Source organism: Giraffa tippelskirchi, chromosome 2 (assembly GCF_054371585.1).
Source record: "Giraffa tippelskirchi isolate mGirTip1 chromosome 2, T2T-mGirTip1v1.2.pri, whole genome shotgun sequence".
In the NCBI taxonomy this organism is placed as follows: Eukaryota; Metazoa; Chordata; class Mammalia; order Artiodactyla; family Giraffidae; genus Giraffa; species Giraffa tippelskirchi.
The window spans coordinates 208406843-208433523 of NC_137276.1; the positions used below are offsets into that span (position 1 = coordinate 208406843).

The 26681-nt window shown below is 36.4% G+C and overlaps 1 protein-coding gene across 3 annotated transcripts in view; it reads left to right on the forward strand.

Annotated features, from left to right (window-relative positions):
• LOC145531089 (multidrug resistance-associated protein 1-like) overlaps positions 1–26681 on the forward strand; it is a 100449-nt gene that overhangs the window by 68563 nt on the left and 5205 nt on the right. For 2 of the 3 annotated variants that reach the window (XM_081552598.1, XM_081552605.1), the window contains 8 exons: positions 5027–5087; positions 5589–5808; positions 11508–11662; positions 13002–13157; positions 16201–16400; positions 17146–17272; positions 22221–22322; positions 24807–24950. In XM_081552598.1, coding sequence (XP_081408724.1) covers positions 5027–5087; positions 5589–5808; positions 11508–11662; positions 13002–13157; positions 16201–16400; positions 17146–17272; positions 22221–22322; positions 24807–24950 — 1165 coding nt within the window. Of the gene's footprint in view, positions 1–5026; positions 5088–5588; positions 5809–6102; positions 6205–11507; positions 11663–13001; positions 13158–16200; positions 16401–17124; positions 17273–22220; positions 22323–24806; positions 24951–26681 lie in introns of all 3 variants that reach the window. The other variant, XM_081552590.1, reaches the window with a different exon arrangement.

Genomic DNA, 26681 nt, shown 5'->3' on the forward strand with positions numbered 1-26681 from the left:
GTTTACAGATCTGGTTTCTAAACATTTATCAAGTTATGGAGGCTCAAACAGAAACCAGCTTGCTGACAGTTACTTCTTCAGTAAAGATCACATCAAAAAGATTACCTCATTCTACTATGGCACATTCATGTCAACACAGCCTGGCCTCAAATTTACTTTTTAATTACTGTGATAAAGTGTTATTGGAGGTCCCTGAATCCTCCATACCATTTTTATGTTGTCTATGAGAGATCAGAGACTTGTTTTCACTTCTCCAAAATATGTGTATTTCTTTACATACTTCCATGTATTTCCTACTTTATGACTTTCTATACTATCCCTAGTCTAGCTCATTTTTTTAATCTCCTTTACTTTTTGATAAGATAACATTATATGCAGAAAATTTTCCTGACTTTCAACCTAACTTGTATTTTTTAAACTTACTCAGTTATTTCCAATTTGTGCAGAATTAAGATAGACTAGAGATTGGAAGATACAAGGAAGTAATAGCAACAACAAAGACTCTCTACAATGGGATGTATTGAGATAGAACAATGAATCTTCCTTGTGGAAGGATTCTCAGGAAAACTGACTACCCATCAAAAGAAAAGGTGGAAAGGAATGTGGACCAAATAATGTTTGAGAGTCTCTCCCTTTGAAATTTAAGAATTAGAATTACTTTATGACATTAGTTTTGTTTTCAAATAGGGACTAAAATAATTGGAACTGTTTCAACATTTTATTCTTCATTTTGTGGTTTAATTTTGTACGGTATATATTAATTATTTTATTTCCTTAAAATCCTTATTACTATCTTCCCTGAATAAAATAAACTGGAAATGCTATTTTAGTATCTAGACTGCCCCCTTCTGGCTTTCATGTCAGACTCTATTAATCACTTTAATCCTCCCATACATACTCTATACTTTACAACTGTATGCTCAGCTCAGGGATAATGGTTTCAGTATGTTAATTTTATATATTTTATACAAAAATATGCAGACAGGTATTGTGCCAACTTTCCCAAGGGTTTCTGAAGGACAGAACAAGACTCATTTTTAAAACTTCTCTACCAGCACAAAATAATTTGCTCTTTTAAAATTCAAATAAAACCTGTTATTCACAACAAAATGCCCAGGATCTGCAAAAATGCAGTATTTTTGTGGAAAAAGAATAATTAACATTGTAGTTTGGAAAAACTGAAACTTTTTGTGTAGTGTTCATTAAATTATAGGCCTTTGTTAGTTATGTCTAATTAGGATGCTTTAATTCCCTTTTAACAGTTGGGTTTCATAGCATTTTATATCCCACTACATTAAGAATTAATTTTTTGGCTTGACACCAATGCTAAATTTGCTTATCCAAACAGAAGCCATGCCAAGGGCTTGAAGGATGATGACAGTAATTAACCCAAATCATATACCAGGAGCTATTCCAATGAAAGTGTCTGTTAAATAGTGTATCTCTTTTTTTATGGTGAAACTGATCTGGCAAAGGGCATGTACCACGACCTCCCACAGAATGTTTCTTGACAGAAATGCCAAAGATGGGCAGGGAAAAACTACTGAACTGATCAAATAACCATTTCTTATTCTGATAAACAGAATGGGAAGCATGGAGAAATGGGGGCGTGCATGTACCTCAGCTCAGAATTTCTAGAGGTCAGTTTGATATTTCATATATCAAATGACTTAAAATTTCACATGTCTCATGCTCCTATGTCCCTACAAGGGACCATGAAAGATGTATAAACAGAATGAGCATTATAGCAATAATAAAGTAGGAAAAATCTGCAATAGGCATAAATTTTGATCTTGTTAAACAAGTCTTAATTTAGTAAAAAGATAAAATCTTATGTTGCCATATGACAGAATAAAATGTTATTATAGAATGATATTTGAGGTTGATTATATTTGTTGTTATTCAGTCACTCAGTCGTGTCCGACTTTTTGCCACCCCATGGACTACAGCACGCCAGGCTTCCCTGTCCTTCACCATCTCCCAAAGCTCGATTAAACTCATGTTCACTGAGTCGGTGATGCCATCCAATCATCTCATCCTCTGTCATCCCCTTCTACTCTGCCTTCAATCTTTCCCAGAATCAGGGTCTTTTCTAATGAGTCGGCTCTTCGCATCAGGTGACCAAAGTATTGGAGCTTCAGCTTCAGCATCAGTCCTTCCAGTGAATATTCAGGGTTGATTTCCTTTAGGATTGACTGGTTTGGTCTTCTTGCTGTCCAAGGGACTCTCAAGAGTCTTCTCCAATACCATAGTTCAAACATCAGTATTTTGGCCCTCAGCCTTCTTTATGGTCCAACTTTCACATTCATACATGACTACTGGAAAAACCATAGCTTTGACTGTACAGACCTTTGTTGGCAAAGGTCTGTACCTTTGTACAAATGTCTCTGCATTTTATATTGAGTTGCAAAGACCATGTGTACATTAAAAAAAAAAGTAAGACTAGTTATGGAGCAACATCTGAATTATGACACCATACATATTGGAGAAGGAAATAGCAACCCACTCCAGTGTTCTTTCCTGGAGAACCTCATGGACAGAGGAGCCTGTCAGGCTATAGTCCATGGGGTCACAAAGAGTCGGACATGACTGAGAGACTCACACACACACACACGCACACACACACACACCACATATAAAGACTCTAGCAGTACTCACAAGCACCTTAGCACCAGACATCTCTGGAATATTAGCATTATGAGTATTTTTCTTCGGCTTCTATTCCTCCTCTGTTTTCTTTCTTCTCTCTCCTCCTTTGTCCTTGTTCTTCTTTGTGCTATTCGGTATTTTCCAAATATTTCTTCAGTAATACAATTCCAGAAGAATTGACAACTCCTTGGTGATGGTTGGAAATGTGTCAAGGTTGAGACAGAGGAAGTGTTTTTGCCAGAGTAAGCTCTAGAATAGGTAAGAAGTAACTGGTTCAGTGCAGGGTGATTGAGATAAACAAGTGGAGATGAAGCAGATAGCAAGTAGGCTTTTTACTGTATGTATCTGGAGCTCAGAAAAGAGGTTTGGACTTGAGAAATCCATTTGAGAGTCACCCACAGAGAAGAAGTTTGTTGAAACTGGGGGTGGAGGAGATTGCTCAGAAGAGGAGCATGCAAAAAGAATCATGACTAGAGCTGAGTGTCATGAAATATAAATGTTAAAAGAAGACAGAGATACTAATGGAAACCCAGACACATGGAAGAAAACACAAAGGTATGATGGTAAGGAAATAAAAGGAAACATATTTTAAACAAGGGGATGATCAATGATGTTAATTTCTATGAAGAGTTTAGGTGAGATAATTTTCAAAGCATCCCAAGAATACAACAGTAAGTGTTGTACTTACTTTATCAAGGCCCCACTGATGGAAACCCTTTCAGCCAGGTGTTGGAAAGTTCAAGAAGAAAAAAAGGTGGTTTGGCAGAAAAATATCTGGCCTCAGAAGGAAGGCAGGAAGTCAGAGGGTAACTGAACACAGGAATGAGGGTGGAATCATTTTTGTGGTGATGGTATTAATTATAAGATGAGAAAAATGTGTAGTTCTCTGTGGGATGATGGGAAAGAGATGCTTGAAAGGAAGTAGATGAAGATTAAAAAAGAGAGAACAATTGAGGGTCTTGAAATTTTCCTTACGATAAAATGATCCCTTGCATCATTCCTTTAAAGATAGGTTTCCAGAGGGGGAATCTTCCAATGTGCATTTTTATCAAGCACTGTCAAGTGACTCATCAACAGGAAAGTATGGAAACAATTATAGTTAATAAGTGTATTTTGAGGAAATGGGCAGAATGTGATTCAGATCATAAGGTTATCCTTGGATCTGAGGAGAGAACTATCTTTGCTTTTTATAGGAGAGAGTCAGAAAAGGCAGAGTGGAGATGCAGGTAAATGTAGAAGTGTGGCAACTGACTTCCCTGTCTGCTTTGACTTTCTCCATCAGATAATATGTGAAGACCCCTTCTGAGAGATGCAAAAATTTCTAGGCACTGTGAAAACCCACATGGAAGGAAGATACTAATTTATGGTGGAGCCAGTTTGCAAGGCTTTATGATCTTTTGAAGTAGCACTCCACAGATAGGGAGCAAGTATGATCAGGACTGACTTGTGAGTCCTAATGTTGAAGCTTAATAGAAGGAAAAGGAAAACTATTAAAGTTTAGAATATCACCACCATTTGGGTGAAATGTAATCATGGAGTACAGGCTGAATAATGAAAAGATTCAAGACAGGATGTAGGCGTGCTTAGTCCTGAGAGTTTCCCTGAATGTGGGACAGTCGATGCTAAAACCAGGAAGATCCCAGGTAAACCAGGATCATTGATCATCCTAGGGAGCATGGATGATAGAAAGTTGCATTTTTAAACTGAGAGTCTCGATAGAATAAGAACCAAATATAGTGAGACTAACTGAACATACAATTTAGAAATAGAAGAGGCTACATTATGGCCAGAGGCTAAAATAATTAAAGTTGGGTTTTCAAAGGTGGATTAGTTCCGGGTAATAAGGTTCATGGTTTATGGTCATGAAAGTTGATGGCCAATGTAGCATGCAGATGATGGACTCTAAAAGTATGAAGGTCATGAAGTTGAGAAGAGATTGAGTTTAATACAGCTGTCCTTGTCAGCTATGCCATCCCCTAGAATGGTGGCAGAATGAGGTGGCATGAATTATCTTGATGCTAGTTTTCCGGTAGGACAGGAGGCAAGGACCTGAGGAGGCACAAATTATGGCACAGCCAAATGGCATTAGCTTAAACAATCTAGGAGTTTGGCTCAAGTTTGAAGGATAATTTTCTAGAAGAAACAGTGAAAAAATCAGGCAATATGCCCTGGCTCTAAAATGTGTGAAGTATGGAAGAATAAACAATTTCCCTTCCAGAAGATTAAAGAAACAAAGTTATTATTAAGGCAAGTCAGGTTGCTGTTAATGAAGCAGAAGAATATGCAAAAAAAGGGATTGAGAATGTATAACTTTTAAAAAATGTTTGGTTGATCTAAAGATCTAAAGAAAAAAACGAACGTTGTCTTGTTTTATCAGGCCCTTATCAGATCAAAGAAAACAGTTCTCAGTGAGAAAAGAAAAGGTTCCTGTTGGTGGGGTAAGCACCAGAATAACTAGTGTTATTTCTTACTAACCACTCCCATATAAATATTATTAACAAATACCATCTATTTTTTATTGAATTTGAAAGCAGTTGCTATATAATATTTTGAAGAAATTAAAGTAAATGAGCTATCAGACATTAGAGTGATCGTTAATTATTTAACTATGTATATTTGGCTGTGTATATTCTTATTTACTAAAGATATTTAGCTATGTATATTTCACTATGTATATTATTGTTTACTAATGATAGTAACTAACATTATTTGAGCACTTATTTTTAAGCCTTCAGGACTGTGCAGGTACTTTACTTGTACTTATAAGGTGGCTACTATTATTATTCCAATTTATAAATGAGTAAATCTGAGGATCAGAGGAGTTAGTAACTTGAATCAAGGTCATAAAGCTTAGAATATATCACAGTAGGTTTAAATCTAGCTTGTGTGACTTTTAATTATAGTAATTTATCATTTTTTAAAAACAATTTTGCTTTTAGGTGAAGTTTTCAGTCATTCTGAAGTATCTTCAAGCCTTCGGCTGGCTCTGGGTGTGGCTGAATGTGGCCACTTGCCTGGGGCAGAATTTGGTGGGAACTGGACAGAATCTCTGGCTTAGTACCTGGGCAAAAGAAGCAAAGCACATGAATGATTTCACAGAATGGAAGCAAATAAGAAGCAATAAATTAAACATCTATGGATTACTGGGATTAATGCAAGGTTAAAAAACAAAGTCTAGCTTTTTTTTTTTTTCAGTTGCTTTTCTTTTCTTTTTCTAACCTAACTGATTTGGATGCAAGCATAAGGCATGTTTTTTTTTGTTTTGTTTTTTAATCTATGTCGTAATATTCAGATACTTTGGGATAATTCAAATATATATATTTTTAATTCACCATATTTGAGAGAGTAAACAGAAACTTGTATGTGTCAACTACATGACCCATACTAAAAAATTTGTCTCATTTAATCTTGCCAATAAGTATTTAGAAAGGTATCATTATCCCCATTTTACAGCTGAGAAAATGGAGGTTTATCTGTTAAGTCATTCAGAACTCAAAGTCTTGACTACATGGGCATTCACCATATGTGGGAGGCTTGTGACTGATGTGAAGATCAGTAAGTGAGTCTGTTAAAAACTGCATTATAAGTAAAGTTTAATACTACATGGCAAGCAACATTTGTATAAAATAGTAAAAGACGACACTGGGAGGATTTAGAGCAGGGGAAAGGTATATTTGGTTGAGAGATTAAGATAATTCCCAAGGCATAGTTGGCATTTGAGGCGACACTGAAAAGATGGATTGAGTTTTGTCAGAGATCACAGAGAAGGGAAGGTGAGAGATGCAGAGAAGGATGTTCATAAAGACGGATAGGAAAGGTGAGGGGGATATAGGCATAGCTGAGGATGCCAGTCTGAGTTATCTTCGGGTAACTGATGGGGCAGTAGAGGAACTAGAGGTAGAAAGATAGTTTGGAAATGTGTTAAAGATGATGGTTGGAAAGACAAGTGGAAAACTGAGAATTGGGGGAAAAAGAAATGACAGAATTTGGAGTTATTTTTCAGAATATGAATAAACTTGGAGTGATGAAAAAAACAGATAGATTATTATTGGAGGGACTAAAGTCAGAGACCAGGGAGAAGTTGGGATCGGTAGGAATAAAAATAATCAAGTATTTTCAGACAGCTAGATGAGAGATGATCTAGTACAAAAAGATCTCTTATCTGATCCATCTCCTTGTCACCCAAAACATCTAGTCCAGTGCTAACCAATGGGTAGGGAATAGAATAAGACTGAATAAAGTATGAATGGAGGAAGGGTCAGAGAGCTGCAGTGGGGTTGGAGAAAAGGGACGGATAGGAAAGACATTGTGGTGAAAAGATATATAAAAATTGTTGTGGGTAAGAAGAGAGCATCACTTAAGATTTTGAAGTTCGAGTAATTGGGAAAACAATGAAGATAAAAATAAAGAAACCAGTGGGGAAGAGTCTTAATTGATAGAGCAGAGAAATTATGAATTCAATTTGGAACACATTTAGTGGGAAGTGTGGATATATTTTTCTGCTGCTTTCCCCCCAGTAAGCAAAGTAGATTCACGTTGTTCTTTAAAGAAGCTAAGTGATTTGAAAGAGTAAGAAGAAAGATTCTCAAAAGTACAGTACTCAAAAGTACAGAAACCCCCCCCCCCCAAAAAAAGTACAGAACCACCAAAGGAAAGGTTTTTTTAAATTAGAGACAATCTTTGTGTATTTATAAGGAGAAAAAAGATAATGTGAAGGAGAGTGATAAAGTTAAATAAGAAATAACAAATCAGCTACATGGAAGTCTTGCTATCTAAGGATATGCATAAGGGAAAACAGAAAGAACACATGCTTTTGGTAACAGAAAATGAGGATAACATTTAAAAGTATGTGACTCAAGGCCTTGCTTTGTTTTCTTCTCTCCCATCTTATTTTTTATTATGTCACCATAGTATTACTTATAAGTCTCTCCATCGGAAAGTAAACAAATATTTTGAGGCAAATTTATGCTTGTTTTGTCATTCTGTTACACTCATTGGGAAAAGCGTTGTTATGTTAATAACTAAAATGAGATTCAAGGACTTAGAATGGGCTTGGTTTTAAACCAGTGAGTCAAGTTCATTGGCTCATGGTTTGCAACTCAATGAGGTGAAGGTAGATTTAAAGATATATCAATAGAATGCTGAGCAGCAAAAGAAATATCCCATATACATCTCTATATCTATGTCTATCATCATGTATAGGAGAGTTAAACTCTTACCAACCCAGTGAGCTCATGTTACAGCTTTAAGGGAGATTCAGTATCCTTTGGAGAATATTTTAAGTGAGCAAATACTGTTCTTTCTCTATACCAGGCAACGTATGCAAGTTTAGTGTTCAAAATTTGACTCGCTTTAATTAACTGTCAGGAGGTATAAAAAGTAGTTTGTAATGAAAGTAACAGATTATATACAATTTAATCAAAAAGATTTTTTCATGACTGGATTTTTATTTTTTACATTTAAAAATGTAAAGTTTTGACTTATTATTAAATGTAATTATGTTATAAATTTTAAATTATTTCATAAGAAATGAAACTCTATAATTTCTCATTTTATTAGTGGTCCGCAGCTGCATCCTATGGAACATGATCCAATCAAAAGCAGGCTGTATTCACTGTTATCATAAAAGCTTACATTAATTTTTGAGCTTTAAAGCATAAATAGCACTTTCACATGTTAAAACCAGAGGCCTGCTATGAATATATAGAAGGCTAACGTTCAAACAAAACTGGAGTACTGAAGCAGAAAATACTGCATCTATATTTTATAACAATAATAACGATCCTACCTTATCTTCTGAAAAAGAAATAGCCCTAAACATTTTATTCCTGGTTCTCCGCTACGTGCTGAATCTCTGGAACACTCCTGACATCCCTAATCTATTGTGTTTTATGCCCCCTTGTTAGGAACTTCCTTTTCCAACCCAATGTGTAAACTATAAACACCTTATTTTCAAAGTGTAGTGTTTAAGGAGTACGCTGCTACTTCCTGTTTGAGATGAATGAATGGATCATTTACTTTACTTATCTCACAAAATTGCACTGAAATGATAGTGAACAAATCCAGAAGTAAAGGGTTCAGGGAATTTCACAGTGATGAATTTCTACATAAGCGGTTATACTGATAATCAAGGGTAGAAGAACCTGTTACCAGGAACAAATACTAGATGAAGCTGTAAAAGCATAGTAAGTGGTTCAGTCTATCCACTGGAGAAACACAAGTACAGGGAGTAAGATTAAGCATAGAAATAATCAATGTGGTTCACTAGAGCTTTGTTCTGGCCTGTCAGCCTCTCCTACAAGCTCAGCCCCACCGCCAGCACTATCCATGTATTATTATATACCAACTGGCACAGTAGTAGTACAGTGAAAACTAGGAGCTGATGCTTAAAAAGAAAATGAAGGTTACTAGTGTGTGTGACATATATTAAAGACAGCTTCCTTATGTGGCTTTTGAAGAAGTTCCAGCCTGCATGTCTAAATCACCATATAAGACTTCCAGTGTCACACCCACTTACGTGGAACTTCCATTCAGAGAAGAGAAATGTTGGGGGAAATTTATGTATACACTGGCAGAAGAAAGGCATACCAAGTACCTCTTGATTAACCATATCTTTATCTCGCGTGTTTAAACTGGTCATGATGGATGGGCATGCATTTTAGTCAAGTGAAGAGTATAAATAAGAGTATATAAGAGTATAATAATTTGTTCTTAACAAATAGAATAGTGGAACCAAGAAGTAAAATAGTCATTCTCGGTATATAAGAGAAGCTTAAAATATCTAATTAGTATCTTTAGATATTCAAATGGCAGAAGCAAAGCAAGTGCAGAATGTGCTGAAATAAGGTCAATCTAAGAGCAAGAAAGTTCTTAAAATATTTAAAGAATTTAAAGAGATTGTACAAGTGTGAGAAGATAAATTGGAGGAGATAGTCCCAGATGTACAACATCAGAAACAGATGGCAAATGATAAATAAGGAAAAATTAGAGTAACAATCCAGGATCTTCAACATCCCTATAGTAAGACTTTCAGTAAATGCAGATAGAAATTATCAAATATATAATATTTAACAACATTTTCTGTAATTGAAGAAAATTGAAGCCTGTCGCCACAAATGTTCCAGTTTACAGCAGAAATACAGAGGGTTCCAAGATAGTAGTTTGTGTTGCAACAGGAAGGGGCAAAAGAGGATAAAAGAAATAATAGACTATCTGATGAGTTCAGATATATTCAAAAGAATTTTGCTGACTATTGAATTTTTGGGGAATAGATGAGTTCTTGTATAGAAAAATAGTGGTACAAGCATTGTAAATGTAGTGAACTTCATGAATATTATGTTTAGTAGTAATGTAAACACTGAATATTTGAGGGAAAAAAGAGCAACAATCTGTTTTTAGAAGGGCTAGAAGAAAGTATGGGGGATTGAGGTAGGAAAATAATAGGAAATATTTAAGAGTAAGAAATTATTAAAAAGTCATGTGTGATGTTATTTAAAATATAACAGAACTAGCTAAAATAATTTGAAGTGGTCAAGGTCAACTATTTTTGTTTTGCTTTGTTTTACACATTATACCTACAAGAATCATGTTGCCAATACACTTTTATTAATAATTTTATATAGTAGAGATCAACAAAGTAATTGTGTATCCCAGAAGACTCAAAAGCAAATGTCTCAGATAACATGAAAGTTTACTGATGCCTCAAATGGAGAAGTCCAGGCACAAGTCTTTAAACTCACTTGATCCAGGGGGCTCAGACTAAGTATCCACTACTCTTTATCAGTTCTACTCATTTTCCTCATTGGCTTAATTCTTAAGCTGCACATGGTAATGGAAATGTTATCTTTCAAAAAATTTCCCTCCATAGAAACCCAGGAAATTACTCTCCTCGAAACAACTGAGTTACATATCCATCTTTGAATCAATCATTATAACCAAACATCTCTTCTTCCAACCTTACAAGTTCCCCAAGTTGGCGATTCTTTGTCCTTTCATTTCTTCTTGCACACCTGGATAGCTCTTTTCTGAGCTTGCCTTTTTCTTGTTAAATTTAGTATTTTGTCAAACACAGCTGGCAATCATCAATAGATGCTGTTAACTGTTTTTTAACCTCTTCCACTAAAGCTACATGTTGATTATATTTTCTGACTTTTTAGTTTGTCAAGAACAACCCTTCTACCAACCACATCTCTGTAACTTGACAGACCAAAAAGTTTATTCCTCACCCACACCACTTGTGCATTGTTGATCCGGAAGAGGATTTTTCTGATTCTAGAGCCCAAGTTGAAAAAGCAACCCAACTTTTTTTTTTTTTTTTTTAACTTTGGCAGGCACTGTGCAATGGGAATAGGAGCTTTAGCAGATTTGACACCAACAATTAAGTGGTCTGATCTGGAAGTATCATGTGTTGTTTCTCCCTCAACGTATTATTCAGAACTATTTCTTTGGTCTCTCCAATTGCAAGGGGGCCAAAAATACAATTCTACCATGGACCTAGAAGCTAGGAGAACTGAAACTATTTGCCTAGTAGCACCAGTGACTACCATTGTCCCTCAGGGCATTGTAAAGCTAATAGGTTGCTAAAATTCTATCCACCTGGTTGATCTCTTATCTTCAGAGCATTTCTCTAGAAGCTATGCTCGAAAATAAGAGAGCTCTGCTCTGATACCCCATCAGAGCATCTGATTTATTTTCAGTGTGCCATGTACATTTATACTTAGTTTGGTCCACAGTTACACATTCTAAAGTTTGATACTTGAGTTTTCCATTAAAAATAAATTCTATTATATGCAATTTCTTGAGTGTTAAAATTTGAAGTTTAAGCTGTAAACATGTTCCTGATAGCAATTTGTGTTTAGGTCTCTTTGTGTGCTCTGGAGCTTATGTAGTCACCAGGGGATCCTTGGCTGCCTCTCGAGTTTTGCATGCTCAGCTGTTGGACAATGTGCTGCATCTCCCGCTCCAGTTTTTTGAAACCAATCCCATAGGCCAGGTCATCAATAGGTTCACCAAGGTAAGGAAACGCTATCTTATTAGATAGCGTACATAAATAAATGATGATCTGCATTTAGTACTTTGTAATCTCATTTCTGAAAAGTATCATTCTCAAAAAATGAGATTATGTTCAGTGTAGATTTCGTTGTTTAATTTCTAATTCTTGGGACATTCATAATTGATGTATAGCAGAGTCATATCTCACACACATAATTAAAACTCTTAAAAATTGTTGAAAGAATCCAAGAAGTGCATGTGCTCTGGTGTCTATAGCTCCAATTCTTACACACATTTAGTTTGAGAATCAGTGATTCAGACAGAGAAGGGGAAGAATATGTAAGTCTATATTGAGATATCTGGATTTTAAGCACTGTACCTTTTAAAAAATATCTTTCTTTCTTTCTTTATGTGGCTGCATTGGGTCTAAGTTGCATTGTGCAATATTTTTCATTGCAGCCCACAGACTCTAGTTGTGGCAAGTGGGCTCCCTGGCATGCTCCATGGCATGTGGGATCTTAGTTCCCTGACCAGGGATTGAACCCACATCCGCTGCATTGCAAAGTGAATTCTTAACCACTGGACCACCAGGAAAGTCCCTAAGCATGTTTAGAGACTTTTTAAAAAACCTTTTAAAAAAACTATCAACTCACTAGTAACAAATGAGGAATGGCTGGAGGTTCCCAGAATGTCTCTGCTTACCTATAGAGTTTTACCCATTGTATTTACAACTAAGTACTTTTAATTATACTGTCCAGTAAAATATTATGCAAAACACATAGGTAATTTAGAATATTCTAGTAGCAACAATAGAAAATGAAAAAGAAACAGTTGAAATAATTATTTGTAATAGTATATCTTAATGTGTAGAGTATCTGACACAGAATATCTGAATATCTGAAACATTAAAGTGTAATAAATATAATATTAATTGCATATTTTTAGTTATTATTCTTACAAAATCTTCAGAATCTGATTTGTGTTATAGACTTCAGTAATATCTCAATTTGCAGTAGCCACATTTCAAGTACTCAATAGCCATGTATTTGCTAGTGGCTCCTGTATTGGGCTGTGCCTAGCCATAACCTTAAAATACGGCAGTCCTATAAATAAGTGTCATGTAGTTGTGATTGGGAAATGCAGATTGCTTGATCATAAACATCTTGGGACTATAAAACCCTCTTAATTGTTATAACTGAAAAATATGTGGGGGTGAGTTGAGGGCAAAAATCATTTAAGATTCAGATTGTCACTTCTGGGTAAATGTTTTTATTTTTTACACTGAATGATATATGTCTTCCTCCCCTCATTTTAAACCATGAAAAGTTAAAAATAAAGTGATCTGATGTCAAATTTTTTAGGACATGTTTATAATTGATATACGTTTCCATTACTACATACGGACCTGGGTGAATTGTACACTGGATGTTATTGGAACAGTTTTGGTCATTGTGGGAGCTTTACCACTCTTCATTCTGGGGGTTATTCCCTTGGTTTTCCTCTATTTCACTATACAGGTAAGTTCATGGATTTTTATGTTTTAATAACTTCCAAGTTTACAGTCAAATACTAGTTGGGCTTCCCTAAGGGCTCAGATGGTTAGGAATCTGAGGAAGAAGGGAAAGGAAGAGGAAGGAGGTAGGACTTGGACTGCAGAACAGTTTCATAAGAGGTTTGGTTGAATGAATGGGAAGTCCACAGCCAACACTGCTCACTGATGCTCCCATATGCCCTCTGAATGAGTCTGTTTTAACACCCCTTCCATGCTGAGTCATTTCCTGGGAGCCACCTGAGGGGAAAATGGCCTCCATTCTAAAATAGGAGTGGACTTGGAAAGGCAGCAGCCACGCTGTCAGTCAGCAATGTGCCCTGCGACAGGAGAACTGGGTTGTGCATTTTTATGGCCACCGCAAAACCCAGATGTTATTTACATTTTAGCAGAAAGTCAATTTGCCTGAAGATTCAAGAGAGAAATAAATATTCCCTTTTGCCCTGTTACCCTGCTATCAAGAAACTATTGCTAGAAGTACTAAACAGATCTCTCATGATAGGTATACACCTTTATATTCTAATTAAAATGTAGTCAGCCAATTTGAATTCCAAGGTAATGTCACTGGGAGGCTATAGTATACAAACAAAATTTCTTAACATTTGTTTAAATTAAATATAATAGTGTTTTGAGGCTCTTTATATGAAAGAATGCAGTTCTTGTAGTTTAATGTTTTCTCAAAATCCAAATTTTAAAATTCTTGTTGGAGTTTAATTTGTCCAAACCAAGCTGTTAATCATTTGCTCATTTCTACATGTCTACTATCATTATTGTTCCTATTTCTTATGATGCCCCTCTTCTCTCTGCCACCTGGATCTTACTTATCCTTTATGCATAGATTATATTCTACTTTCTGTGTGAAGCATTCTCTACCAAAATAGTGCAAAGAGATGACTTATGAAGGTGTTATGGACTTATTATACTATATTATTATAGTATATTATTGTATTATGCTATATTATTTTGTAGGCTGTTTTGTTGTTGTTTTATTTTTTAGTGGACCTAAAATTGTCTCCTCAATAAGATTGTAAGTTCTCTGGGACAGACACTATGTCTTATAGTTTAAAAAATAACCAAAAAATTGATGAATGATGTTGAGAATCAATTGTATCTGCTTAAAAAACCAAAAACAACAAAATGGATCACAAGTGAAGATTTTGTGGTTGATGCACTATAATAGGGTGACTAGGAATGGAAAAGAGTCTAGAAACCATGTTTTGTGAAGGGGAACTTATTAGGTTGAGCCCAGGACATAGATTCAGGAGCCTCAAATTCTAGTCACTTGACTTCTGTGCTTGGTACATCACTTCCCTTTCCAACCTTCATTTCTTTCACCTGTAAGATAAGAAGGTTGCTTTAGATCAGTGCTACTCAAAGTGGTCCCTGGACCCATGGGCCTATTGAATCAGAATCTCCAATTGTACCTCTTCTTTTAAAAATATCATATTTTGCAAGAAAATGTGTATAATTTTTATTTATCATACTCTAATAGAGCTGGGGTGGAGGAATGAAGAATCTCTCAGGTTGGGGCCCAGAAATCTGTATTTTTATAATCCTTTGGTAATTTCTACTGAAGTGTGAGAAGCATTAATCTAGATCAAAGGTTCTTAAGCTCAGAGCTCTGTATCATTTTATGGAGAGACTCCAGGGCTTCAACAATTCCTTGAACTTTTATGAAACTCTCTTTGGGACAATCTCTTAAGTCCCCTGGCAGGCTCAGAATGCCGTCATCCTTTATATTCTCCAGAGCACTCAGCATAGAGCGGAGCTTGTAAACTCCAAGATGACAGACCACATGTGGCTTCAGATACATTTTCATTTAGCTAGCTCAATGTTTTTACCAAAATAAAGACATTTTTAAAATCAGGAATTTTACATAAAAGATTTTCCTGAAAAAAAATTGCAAGATGTGGCAACTGTTTATTTTCATTCCCAGTTTATAGCAGCTATTTGGGGCTGATGAATGATGGTCCAATTAACTCAGGCTTACTCCTTCTAGCTCTCCAAGGTCCACTCATCCCAACTGTCCAGAGGGGAAGCACCAATTATGATTGTGGCCATTTGAAATTTTTTAGTGGAAAAAATTTTCCATAATTATAGTTAGGTATAGGTGGCTCAAATGGGAAAGAATTTGCCTACAATGCAAGAGACCTGGGTTTGATCCCTGGGTCAGGAAGATCTCCTGGAGAAGGGAATGGCAACCTTCCCCAGTGTTGTTGCCTGGAAAACTCCACGGACAGAGGAGCCTGGTGGGCTACAGTCCATGGGATTGCAAAGAGTTGGACGTGACGAGAAACTGAACACATTCACTATCCCAAAAATATTATTGTTTGTACACTTGATAGGCTTCCTTCATTTAATGTATTAACCACTTGGCCATGCTTTCAACTATTTAACATAGAGCTTTTTCCACAGTAAGTACTCAATAATAGTTGTTTGAGAGCATTACCAAGGTGAAATTTTGACCAATTATGTTCAAGTTGTGCTATGCAGAATTTGGACTTTTTACTGTTACTAACACTTTCACTTTCACTGTTACAAAGGTACATTCCTTTCCTGGGGCTCCTATAACAAACTGCTGGCTTAAAACAACAGAAATTTTATTCGTTTACAAGTCCAAAATCCAGAAGTAGGCCTCTGTTGCATGCTTCTGTCCTAGCTTCTGGTGACTGTCAGTGACCCCTGGCGTTTTCCTTGACTCCCAGGTACATCACTCCAATCTTTTCCTCCATGGTTTTCTCCCTATGTCTGTGTCTTCTCCTTTTCTATTTTTTATAGCAACACTCAGACTGGATTTCAGGACAACCCTAAGGATCTCATCTCAAGATATTATTGACATCTGCTAATATCCTCTTTCCAAATAAGGTCATATTAGGCAATGGAGGTTAGAACTTGAACTTAACTTTTGGGGGCTACTCGTTAGCCCACTACACACATATCTTGCCATTTTCAAACTGCTGAAGAAATTTTGGCTACATCTTCCAGACCACCTCTTTCTGTTTTGCTGTTAGAGATACTACATAGCGAGCTCTCGGCAGATTCGACGATTGGCAGGAGCATCTCACTCTCCAGTCATTTCCCATTTTTCCGAGACTCTGCTGGGAGTGTCCACTATCAGGGCATTTGGACATGAACAGAGGTTCATCCAGCAAAACAAAGAGGTGGTGAATGAGAACTTGGTCTGTTTCTACAACAATGTGATTTCAAACAGGTAAGTCATATCCACATATCTAATTCAGGACTAGTCCCTTCTTGGATATTTTGTTTATTGACCTCTAAATAGAGTATTTTTAGTAACATTTCATCAAAAATATTAAAACCTTAAATATTTCTAGTATTTAATACACATTTAAGTTAAAGTATATCTATTTATATCCATATGAACAGTCCATGCTACTTATGTAAATATAAGATCCTACGTTTTTTGAAAGTTACACAGGATGCTATTAGAATTACTAAAGATCTGACTCTATGTTGTATTTATGTTTGTATTTATGTATGCAAACATAAATTTTATTTGCATACAATAATTTGTACTATTTTGAATTTGAAGCTATACATTTCATCCAGTGGGGGGAATGTTAAATAGCATTTGGGCACATTTTAACTTTTAGAGATTAATTTTATTGTATAAAATGTGCATATAATCAGAAAAGTAAGTGATTTTCCAAAGAGATTTTAAAATAAATGCATCATTTCAGCTGGTGTTCTTTCCTTTTTCTTTTTAATTCTGATTAAGTTTAAAAGCAAAGTTCTGCAAAAGTAAAGCATATTTTTATGCAGATAAATTCTTTATTGTCATTGCAACCATCCTATGTTTGATTGACTTCTAACTAAGTGAGAAAAAAATAGAAAGCAGCTATTGATGTTTATGTCTTCATTTCCCAGAGGAGAGTTCATATCGAGTGCACCAAAACTTTTGCATCTCATTTCAGGAATATTTTCCATTATTTCAGGTGGCTGTCTGTTAGACTTGAATTTCTTGGCAACTTAATGGTGTTCTTCACTGCAGTGCTTACTGTGCTGGCTGGCAATTCTATAGATTCAGCAATAGTTGGTTTATCTATATCCTATGCCTTAAATGTAAGTAATAATGATTGTGTGGTATATGACATGTTTATAATCCAATTAATTAAGCTCTCTTCTTTTCCTGTCTGAATAAGAGATGGTAGTAACTAAGTAATGAGAGACAAATCTGGATTACCCTGGAGGTGCATTTCTTTTTCTCAGCAGTTCTAAGGTAGTTCACAGAAAGAACAGTCTGATCCCCAAACTCAGTGCCAAAGGACCAGGATTCTAGTGTTGCATCATTACCCAGACATTTCACCCTCTCCTATCCTTATAGATTGTAAAGTGTAACAAGGATAGGGGGCTTCCCAGGTGGTGCTAGTGTAAAAGAAACTGCCTGCCAATGCAGGGTAGACGTTAGAGATATAGGTTCAATCCATGGGTCAGGAAGATCCGCTGGTGGCATGGCAACCTACTCCGTATTCTTGCCTGGAGAATCTCATGGAGAGAGGAGCCTGGAGGGCTACAGTCCATAGGGTCACAAAGAGTTGGACAAGACTGAAGCAACTTAGCATGCGTGCACACAACAAGGGTAGGGCTTTTCTCAACCATATCCTGTCCATCTATTATGTTGGGGCAAACGTAATTGTGGTCTCAGACCATGAATTTTAAATCTTTGTAACTAGGCTCTAATACATCTTTATTAATCAAAATAGGAACCTTTACAATTGATGCATTTTTGTCAATGATAAATAAGTTTGTTTATTCCTGTAGCATAAAACTCCATGCTTCAGGATTTGACAAACTCTTGGAACGTATTTGCTGCCTCCTGCTGGTTGTGGAAGAAGAGATGGCAAGAATACACGGAAGAACTGTACAAAAAAGATCTTCATGACCCAGATAATCACGATGGTGTGATCACTCACCTAGAGCCAGACATCCTGGAATGTGAAGTCAAGTGGGCCTTGGAAAGCATCACTACGAACAAAGCTAGTGGAGGTGATGGAATTCCAGCTGAGCTATTTCAGATCCTCAAAGGTGATGCTGTGAAAGTGCTGCACTCGATATGCCAGCAAATCTGGAAAACTCAGCAGTGGCCAAAGGACTGGAAAAGGTCAGTTTTCGTTCCAATCCCAAAGAAAGGCAATGCCAAAGAATGCTCAAACTACCGCACAATTGCAGTCATCTCACATGTTAGTAAAGTAATGCTCAAAATTCTCCAAGCCAGGCTTCAGCAATACGTGAACCGTGAACTTCCAGATGTTGAAGCTGGTTTTAGAAAAGGCAGAGGAACCAGAGATCAAATTGCCAATATCCACTGGATCATCAAAAAAGCAAGAGAGTTCCAGAAAAACATCTATTTCTGCTTTATTGACTATGCCAAAGCCTTTGACTGTGTGGATCACAATAAACTGTGGAAAATTCTGAAAGAGATGGGCATACCAGAACATCTGACCTGTCTCTTGAGAAACCTGTATGCAGGTCAGGAAGCAACAGTTAGAACTGGACATGGAACAACAGACTGGTTCCAAATAGGAAAAGGAGTATGTCAAGGCTGTATATTGTCACCCTGCTTATTTAACTTATATGCAGAGTACATCATGAGAAACGCTGGGCTGGAAGAAACACAAGCTAGAATCAAGATTGCTGGGAGAAATATCAATAACCTCAGATATGCGAATGACACCACCCTTATGGCAGAGAGAGAAGAAGAACTAAAGAGCCTCTTGATGAAGGTGAAGGAGGAGAGTGAAAAAGTTGGCTTAAAGCTCAACGCTCAGAAAACTAAGATCATGGCATCTGGTTCCATCACTTCATGGGAAATAGATGGGGAAACAGTGGAAACAGTGTCAGACTTTATTTTTTTGGGCTCCAGAATCACTGCTGATGGTGACTGCAGCCATGAAACTAAGAGACGCTTACTCCTTGGAAGGAAGGTTATGGCCAACCTAGATAGCATATTTAAAAGCAGAGACATTACTTTGCCAACAAAAGTCCGTCTAGTCAAGGCTATGGTTTTTCCAGTGGTCATGTATGGATGTGAGAGTTGGATGGTGAAGAAAGCTGAGCACCGCAGAATTGATGCTTTTGAGCTGTGGTGTTGGAGAAGACTCTTGAGAGTCCCTTGGACTGCAAGGAGATCCAATCAATCCATCCTAAAAGAGATCAATCCTGGGTGTTCATTGGAAGGTCTGATGTTGAAGCTGAAACTCCAATACTTTGGCCACCTCATGCGAAGGGTTGATTCATTGGAAAAGACCCTAATGCTGGGTAGGATTGGGGGCGGGAGGAGAAGGGGACGACAGAGGATGAGATGGTTGGATGGCATCACCGACTCGATGGACATGGGTTTGGGTAGACTCCGGGAGTTGGTGATGGACAGAGAGGCCTGGCGTGCTGCAATTCATGGGGTCGCAAAGAGTCAGACACGACTGAGCGACTGAACTGAACTGTGCTGGTTGTGGAAGCATTTTCCCAGCAAAAAGTTGTGGAGATGCTTGAAGAAGTTGTAGTCAATTGGCGAGAGATCAGGTGAATAAAGTAGATGAGGCAAAACTTCATAGCCGTATTAGTTCAACTTTTGAAGCATTGGTTGTGTGACATGTGGTAGGGCATTGTCATGGGGAATCGAACCTTTTCTGTTGATCATTCTGGGCTGCAGCTTGCAGTTTTTGGTGCATCTCATTAATTTGCTGAGCATGTTTCTCAGATGTAGTGGTTTTTCTGGGATTCAGAAAGCTGTAGTGAATCAGACTGACAGCAGACCACCAAATAGTGACCATGACCTTCTTGTGATGCAAGTTTGGCTTTGGGAAGTGCTTTGGAGTTTCTTCTTGGTCCAACCACTGAGCTGGTCGTCACCGATTGTCTATAAAATCCACTTTTTGTCACACATCACAATCTGATGAAGAAATGGTTTGTTGTTGTTGCATAGAATAAGAGAAGATGACACTTCCAAATGACAATTTTTTTTATTTCTTGTCAACTCATGAAAGTGAAAGTCACTCAGTCGTGTCCTACTCTTTGAGACCCCATGGGCTATAACCTGCCAGGCTCCTCTGTCCATGGGGTTCTCCAGGCAAGAATACTGGAAAAGTTGCCATTCTTTCTCCAGGAGTTCTTCCCAACCCAGAGATCGAACCCAGGTCTCCTGCATTGCAGGCAGATTCTTTACCATCTGAGCTACCAGGGAAGCTCATGAGGCACCCACTTACCGAACTTTTTTACCTTTCCAATTTGCTTCAAGTGCCAAATGACTGTAGAATGGTTGATGTTGAGTTCTTCGGCAACCACTCATGTAGTTGTAAGAGGATCAGCTTTGATGAACCTCTGAATTGATCCTTGTCAACTTCCCATGACCAGTCACTATGCCCTCATCTTCAAAGCTCTTGTCTCCTTTGCAAAACTTCTTGAATCACCACTGCAGTGTATGTTTATTAGCAGTTCCTGGAGCAAATGCGTTGTTGATGTTTTGAGTTGTCTCCGCTGCTTTACAACACATTTTGAACTCGAATAATAACATTGCTCAAATTTGCTCTTTTTCTAACATCATTTCCATAGTCTAAAATAGATATAAAATAAGCAGCAAATAATAAATCATTAGCAAAGACACAAAGCAAGAAATGTGCATTAAAATGATGTATAATGTAACCACATTTATTTAAGAATGAATTCCAATATCAAACGGCTAATTTCAACAGTGCAAAAACTGAAATTACTTTTGCACCAACTTGATAGTTTATCCACCCTAAGCAGAGATAATGCAAGTTCTGGGAAGAATATATGCTCTGCTTCTTCTCTGCTTGTACTTTTTTCCCTAATAAGCTCTATGTATATTATACTGCAAAGTGCTAGTAGTATGACTGTGTTCAGGTCCCCTTTGTAAAATAGAAAATGTCTTATACTGCTTTATATATATACATATTATTTATAAGGTGAGTTTAGATGATTTGGGTACATGCTCTTAATCTCTTATCTAAAATCTTCAAGGTCAGTTGCATTTCACAATTAAGAACTTAGGCTTATAGAAAGGAAATATATATACTATATATATATGTATGTGTATATATATATATGCCATATATATATATGTGCTTCCCAGGTGTGGCACTAGTAGTGAAGCACCTGCTTGCCAATGCAGGAGACATAAGAGACATGGGTTCAATCCATGGATCGGGAAGATACCCTGAAGGAGGGCATGACAATCTACTCCAGTATTCTTGCCTGGAGAATCCCATGGATAAAGGAACCTGGCGGGCTACACGCCATACAGTTGCAAAGAGTTGGACATGACTGAAGAAACTTGGCATGCACACATGCATATATATAGTATATGGAGGGCCTGGGCAGAACTCTGTAATCAAACTATTTGTTCTGCAGTGAAACATGTGAATGTGTAGCATAAGTGAATTAAATTAACACTTTAAAGAGGCCCACATTAGTTCAAGTCAGGTTGGCCATCAAATCGTTTAACAACAAACTCAAGAAAAATTTGAATTGTAAGGGCTTTTTGACTTTCAGAACTACATTTGAGGTTATAACCTTGGAGAACTTGTATTTTGAGGAAAGGTGAGTGTGAAAAACGTAGAATTTTGGGGAGAAAAAGGAGACAGTTGTAGCCAGAAAATTAGAAGAATCCTTCTTCTAATGGAAAATGGTAAAGTGTGGCAAAGGTAACATCATGCACAAATTTTTTCCCCACTTAGGATGTACATTTCCTAGGGCCTATCTCATCAGTCTTGGTATTCATCTTTCCTTACACCAAGTATCGGCACTTTCAATATATAGTGAGCAGTCTATCTTATGCCAAATAACCATTATTTATGGCATTAATGAATTTAACAAACCTAAAGCAGCACATATGTGTGTCTATAGATAAAAATGCTTACTTTGAATTAAATTGTTAAATAATTCAAAGTGATAAAATATACTAAAACTCTGGAAAAAAAGCTTTGTAAAGTATTATTAACGTTGTGTAAAAGACTGATACTTATTCATTAAGCTCTTGGTTTTTCACTCCCAGATTACTCAAACCCTGAATTTTTGGGTAAGGAAAGCATGTGAAATCGAAGCCAATGCAGTTTCCATTGAAAGAGTTTGTGAATATGAAAATATGGATAAAGAGGTAAGTTTATAGGTAAACTCTATAGAGTTTAAGATATTGCAGTGCACCTTGAATGGACATTCTGAAAATCAGTTCTGAACAAAACCTGTATTTGTTATCAAAATGAAACATGATTACTTGTTTTTAAGAGGCACAGTGATTTGTCCCCTACCAATGTAGAGTAAAATATTCAACCTCTGATTACAACTTTGTAAAGATTTTACATTGAGAAGTGTCTTAATATAGTCATCTCTTAATTATTTAGAGTCTGATTGTATAATTTAAAAATTAAGTACGCCTTTATTGTTTATACCTTCTGTTCCATTTACTCATCATTAACATCTCTGTGGCTGGGAAGGAGGAGGAGAATAAATCAGTCTACTTTTTTCCCTTTAATTAAGTATAGTTTGAGGGACAGAAGAATTACACTATTGACAGAGCATAATGGTTAGGGTTAGGGTATTTTGCATATTTTGTTAATCTCAGTTACTTCTGTCTCCCAGTTCCATGAATTAACAGGGCAGATGATAAAGTGTATATGTTGAATTTCTATATCTTCTTCAATCTGCCTACAAAGATATCTAAATCTTCATGAAAAATTTCCCCTTTGCTCATAACTCAGGAAGATGTGTTCCTCCTCCAAATAAAAACCTACAGATTTCCAGTTGTATTTTTGGTAGCATCTCTTCATGTCTTCTCTCAGACCTTGTTCCATTAACCATCTTCTCTAAGTCCTAACTTCAGCGCTCTAACTCCCTTGCTCCTTTCAGCCTACAAATATGCTAAAATATTTTCTGCATACTCCAACTCCTACCTAAATGTTGATTCTTCCTCCAGATTATTCCCTGAGTCTTACCTTCATTTTTCATACAAATTTCTTGAAAGATTAGTCTACCTTCACAGTAACAATCATAATTATCAATATTTAGTTTGTTCAGCCTACTGCTATGTAATGACTATATAAAAATTTTATCATTCTCAGGACTTCCCTAGTAGTCCAGTGGTTGAGATTTCACACTTCCAATTCAGGGAATGTGGTTTTGATCCTTGGTCTGGAAACCAAGATCCCACATGCCACATGGCATGGACAAAAGAAAGAAAAAAAAAAGTTATTGTTTTCTGTATTTTCTAAACCTTTTGCTATTAATATATATATTTTTTATTTTGGAAAAAAAAGACAATAAAATGTGTGTGCACACACAGACACACATTTTTAAAAATTACCTTTATATAATTTGATGCCTTGTAAGGTAACAGATACCATTACAAAAACTCTTGATGTGGAAAAAAGTAAATACGTCCAAATAACCATATTTACTCCTCAACAGCCCCAATTCTCTGCTCCTCTTTACAGCAAAATTCTTGGGAATAGTTCCTGTACTTGCTCTATCTAACTCCTCTTCTCATTCTTTTTTGGAACCTCTTCACAAAGGCTTTAACTCCCACCACTTCACTGCGCCTGCCCTGGTCAACATCACCAGTGGCAGCCTCTCAGGCTTCACTTTACCTAGCCTATCATCTGATGCTTGTCATCACTTCCTTTCATGAAAACACTTCGCCTCACTGGCCGGGCACCACACTCTTCTGTGTATCCTACCTCCTGTTCTTCCGCCAGTGTCTCGGGCCCTCAGCATATGTACCTATAGCTTCTTTACCTGGAAAGGCCTTCCTCTGATATCTATATGGCTTGTTTCCCAATCATGTCCAGTCAAGACTTCCTTAACCACCCTACTTAAAATTACACCAACACCGCCTATTTCCTGACCTTCAAAACTTTATCATCAACTAACATTCTGCACGGGCCTCCCTGGTGGCCAGTGGTAAAGAATCCACCTGCCTCTGCAGGAAACACAGGTTTGATCCCTGGGTCGGAAAGATCCCCTGAAGGAGGAAACAGCAACCCACTCCAGTATTCTTGCAGGGATAATCCCATGGACAGAGGAGCCTGGTGACCTACAGTCCATGAGGTCACAAAAGAGTCGAATACGACTTAGCAACTGAGCAACAACAGCAACAATATTCTGCATAGGCTGTATGATTCTTTCTGTCTCTCCTCACCAGCAAGTACTCTCCCAAAGGAAGAGTTTATGTCTATTATTTATTATGTTTTTCTCACTACTAAATCTCCAACAACTAAAGCATTGACTGGTGCGGTAAACCCTCAGTATTTGGGAAATAAATGACAAACTGTCCCCTGTCAGTTAAAATTCTAGGTTACCTTCATCTCCTTTAAAAAGTGATAGAAGACTTTTCTTGATAACTTAATAAAAGATGGGAATCCCTTTTATGTGTGAAAATTGATTTATAAAATCTTCTTATAACTAGATGAGAAGTTTTACGTTGGTATTATTTAAAACTATTGTCAGAAAAATCATAATATTTACAAATGTTGCCTTTCCTCATTTTTGTTTCATTGCTTCTGTTTTTATGCCTGAGAATTATTTTTTTTGGAGGGAAGGTATTTTTATTGTAATTGCAGTTTAAAAAATATTTCTTTGTTTTAAGGCACCCTGGATAACATCTAAGAGGCCTCCATCACAATGGCCCGATAAAGGGATAGTGGTGTTTGTTGATTATCGAGCTCGATACCGAGATGATCTTGGTTTAGCATTACAAGATATCACTTTCCAGACTCATGGGGAAGAGAAGGTATCATAAATATTTCATAAGTTTCACTTTACCTTTTATCTGAATATATTTATTCTCAAGGCCAAAATATACTGTGGTATTGAGTATGAGATGGTCATTTGTTCAAATTTCATTTAAAAGTAGTACAGACATGGTTGGTATGTAAAGAATAAGTTTTTCCTCTACAAATAAAAATATATATTTTAAATTGTTCATAATCTATTATGAAACATGATTTTATTATTTTTACCTACATTGAGGTATAATTAACAAATGAAAATTGTATATATTTAGAGTGTACAGTATACCTAGAGTGTACAGCTTGATATACATAAATTGTGAAATGATTATCATAATTTTAAGCACTTAAGATCTCTTAGCAAATTTCTGTGTTATTAACTATAGTCACCATGCTATGTCTTAGATATCTGGAATTTACGTGTCTTATAACTGAAAGTTTATACCCTTTGACCAATATCTTCCCATTTTCCCACTCAACCCCTGGTAACCACCATCTACTACCTGGTACTGTGAGTTTGACATTTTGAGATTCCACATGTAAGTGAGATCATAAAATGTTTTCTTCTGTCTGGCTTCTTTTGCTTAGCATAATGGCCTACAGGGTCACCCATGTTACCACAAATGGCAGGATTTTCTACATTTTTTATGGCAGAATTATATATGTATATGTATATGTATATATATATATATATATATATATATATATATATATATATACACTTTCTTTATCCATTCATCCATAGCACATATTTAGGTTGTTTTGATATTCTCTTGGCTACTGTAATATTGCAATGAACTTGGGAGTGCATATTTCTCTTCATCATACAAATTTCATTTCCTTTGGCTACACATCCAGTATTATTAGTGTATTTTATTTTTACTTCCTCTAGTAAGTGAAGTGCAACAATAAGACAGTAAGATAATAGTTACTATCCAGTAATACACAGGTAAGAATATTTGTATAGTCAGTGGCATCATGTTTTCCAAGACTATCAGTGAAATGGGAAAATGCTTGAGATGTAATTTAGTTAATAAGAACAATATACAAATCTGTTGACAGTGTATCATTTTTGTGTTTTAAAAAAGCAAACAGATAGACATATTACTAATAGCAAAAAGGACAGTTACAAAATATAAACAGTGATTCTCTCCAGGTGTTGGGATTTTAGATGATTTTTGCTTCTATATTTTTCCAACATTTTTTCAAAATGTTTTATGAAAACATTATTTCCCTGATTAGATTGATATTTTACAAATAAATAAAGGTAAAAAATTAAATTTTAATTAACAGCAGTGTTCCACTTTCCCCTTTCCTGAGACTTGTTTCAGATAACCCCAAATTCTCCTTTTTTAACCCTCTAAACCAGGTCCACTGAGGCAGCCTCAAGGACAAATTAATTTTTGGAAATAATTGTAGAATTTTAATTATTCTATTTCATTCAGTGTATTCTGGTTTTTCTGATGTAGTATGTCAGATTTAAGATTTAAGATCTTTAATTAGAGCAAACCAACCACCAAATGTTCTCTCCATCCAGTGTTTGCATTAACACCAAGACACTAATCAACACCCAGAAGAAGTTGCTTTAGATCTCATGGCCAAAGGAACACTGCAATCACTGGATGCTTGTGACAAGCTGGTTATTTTTGTCCAAGAGTCCAAAATCCCCAGACATGATCTATGACCACCCTTAGTAGTTTTGATGCAATAGTTGTTTTGCAGGCATTCCTTTA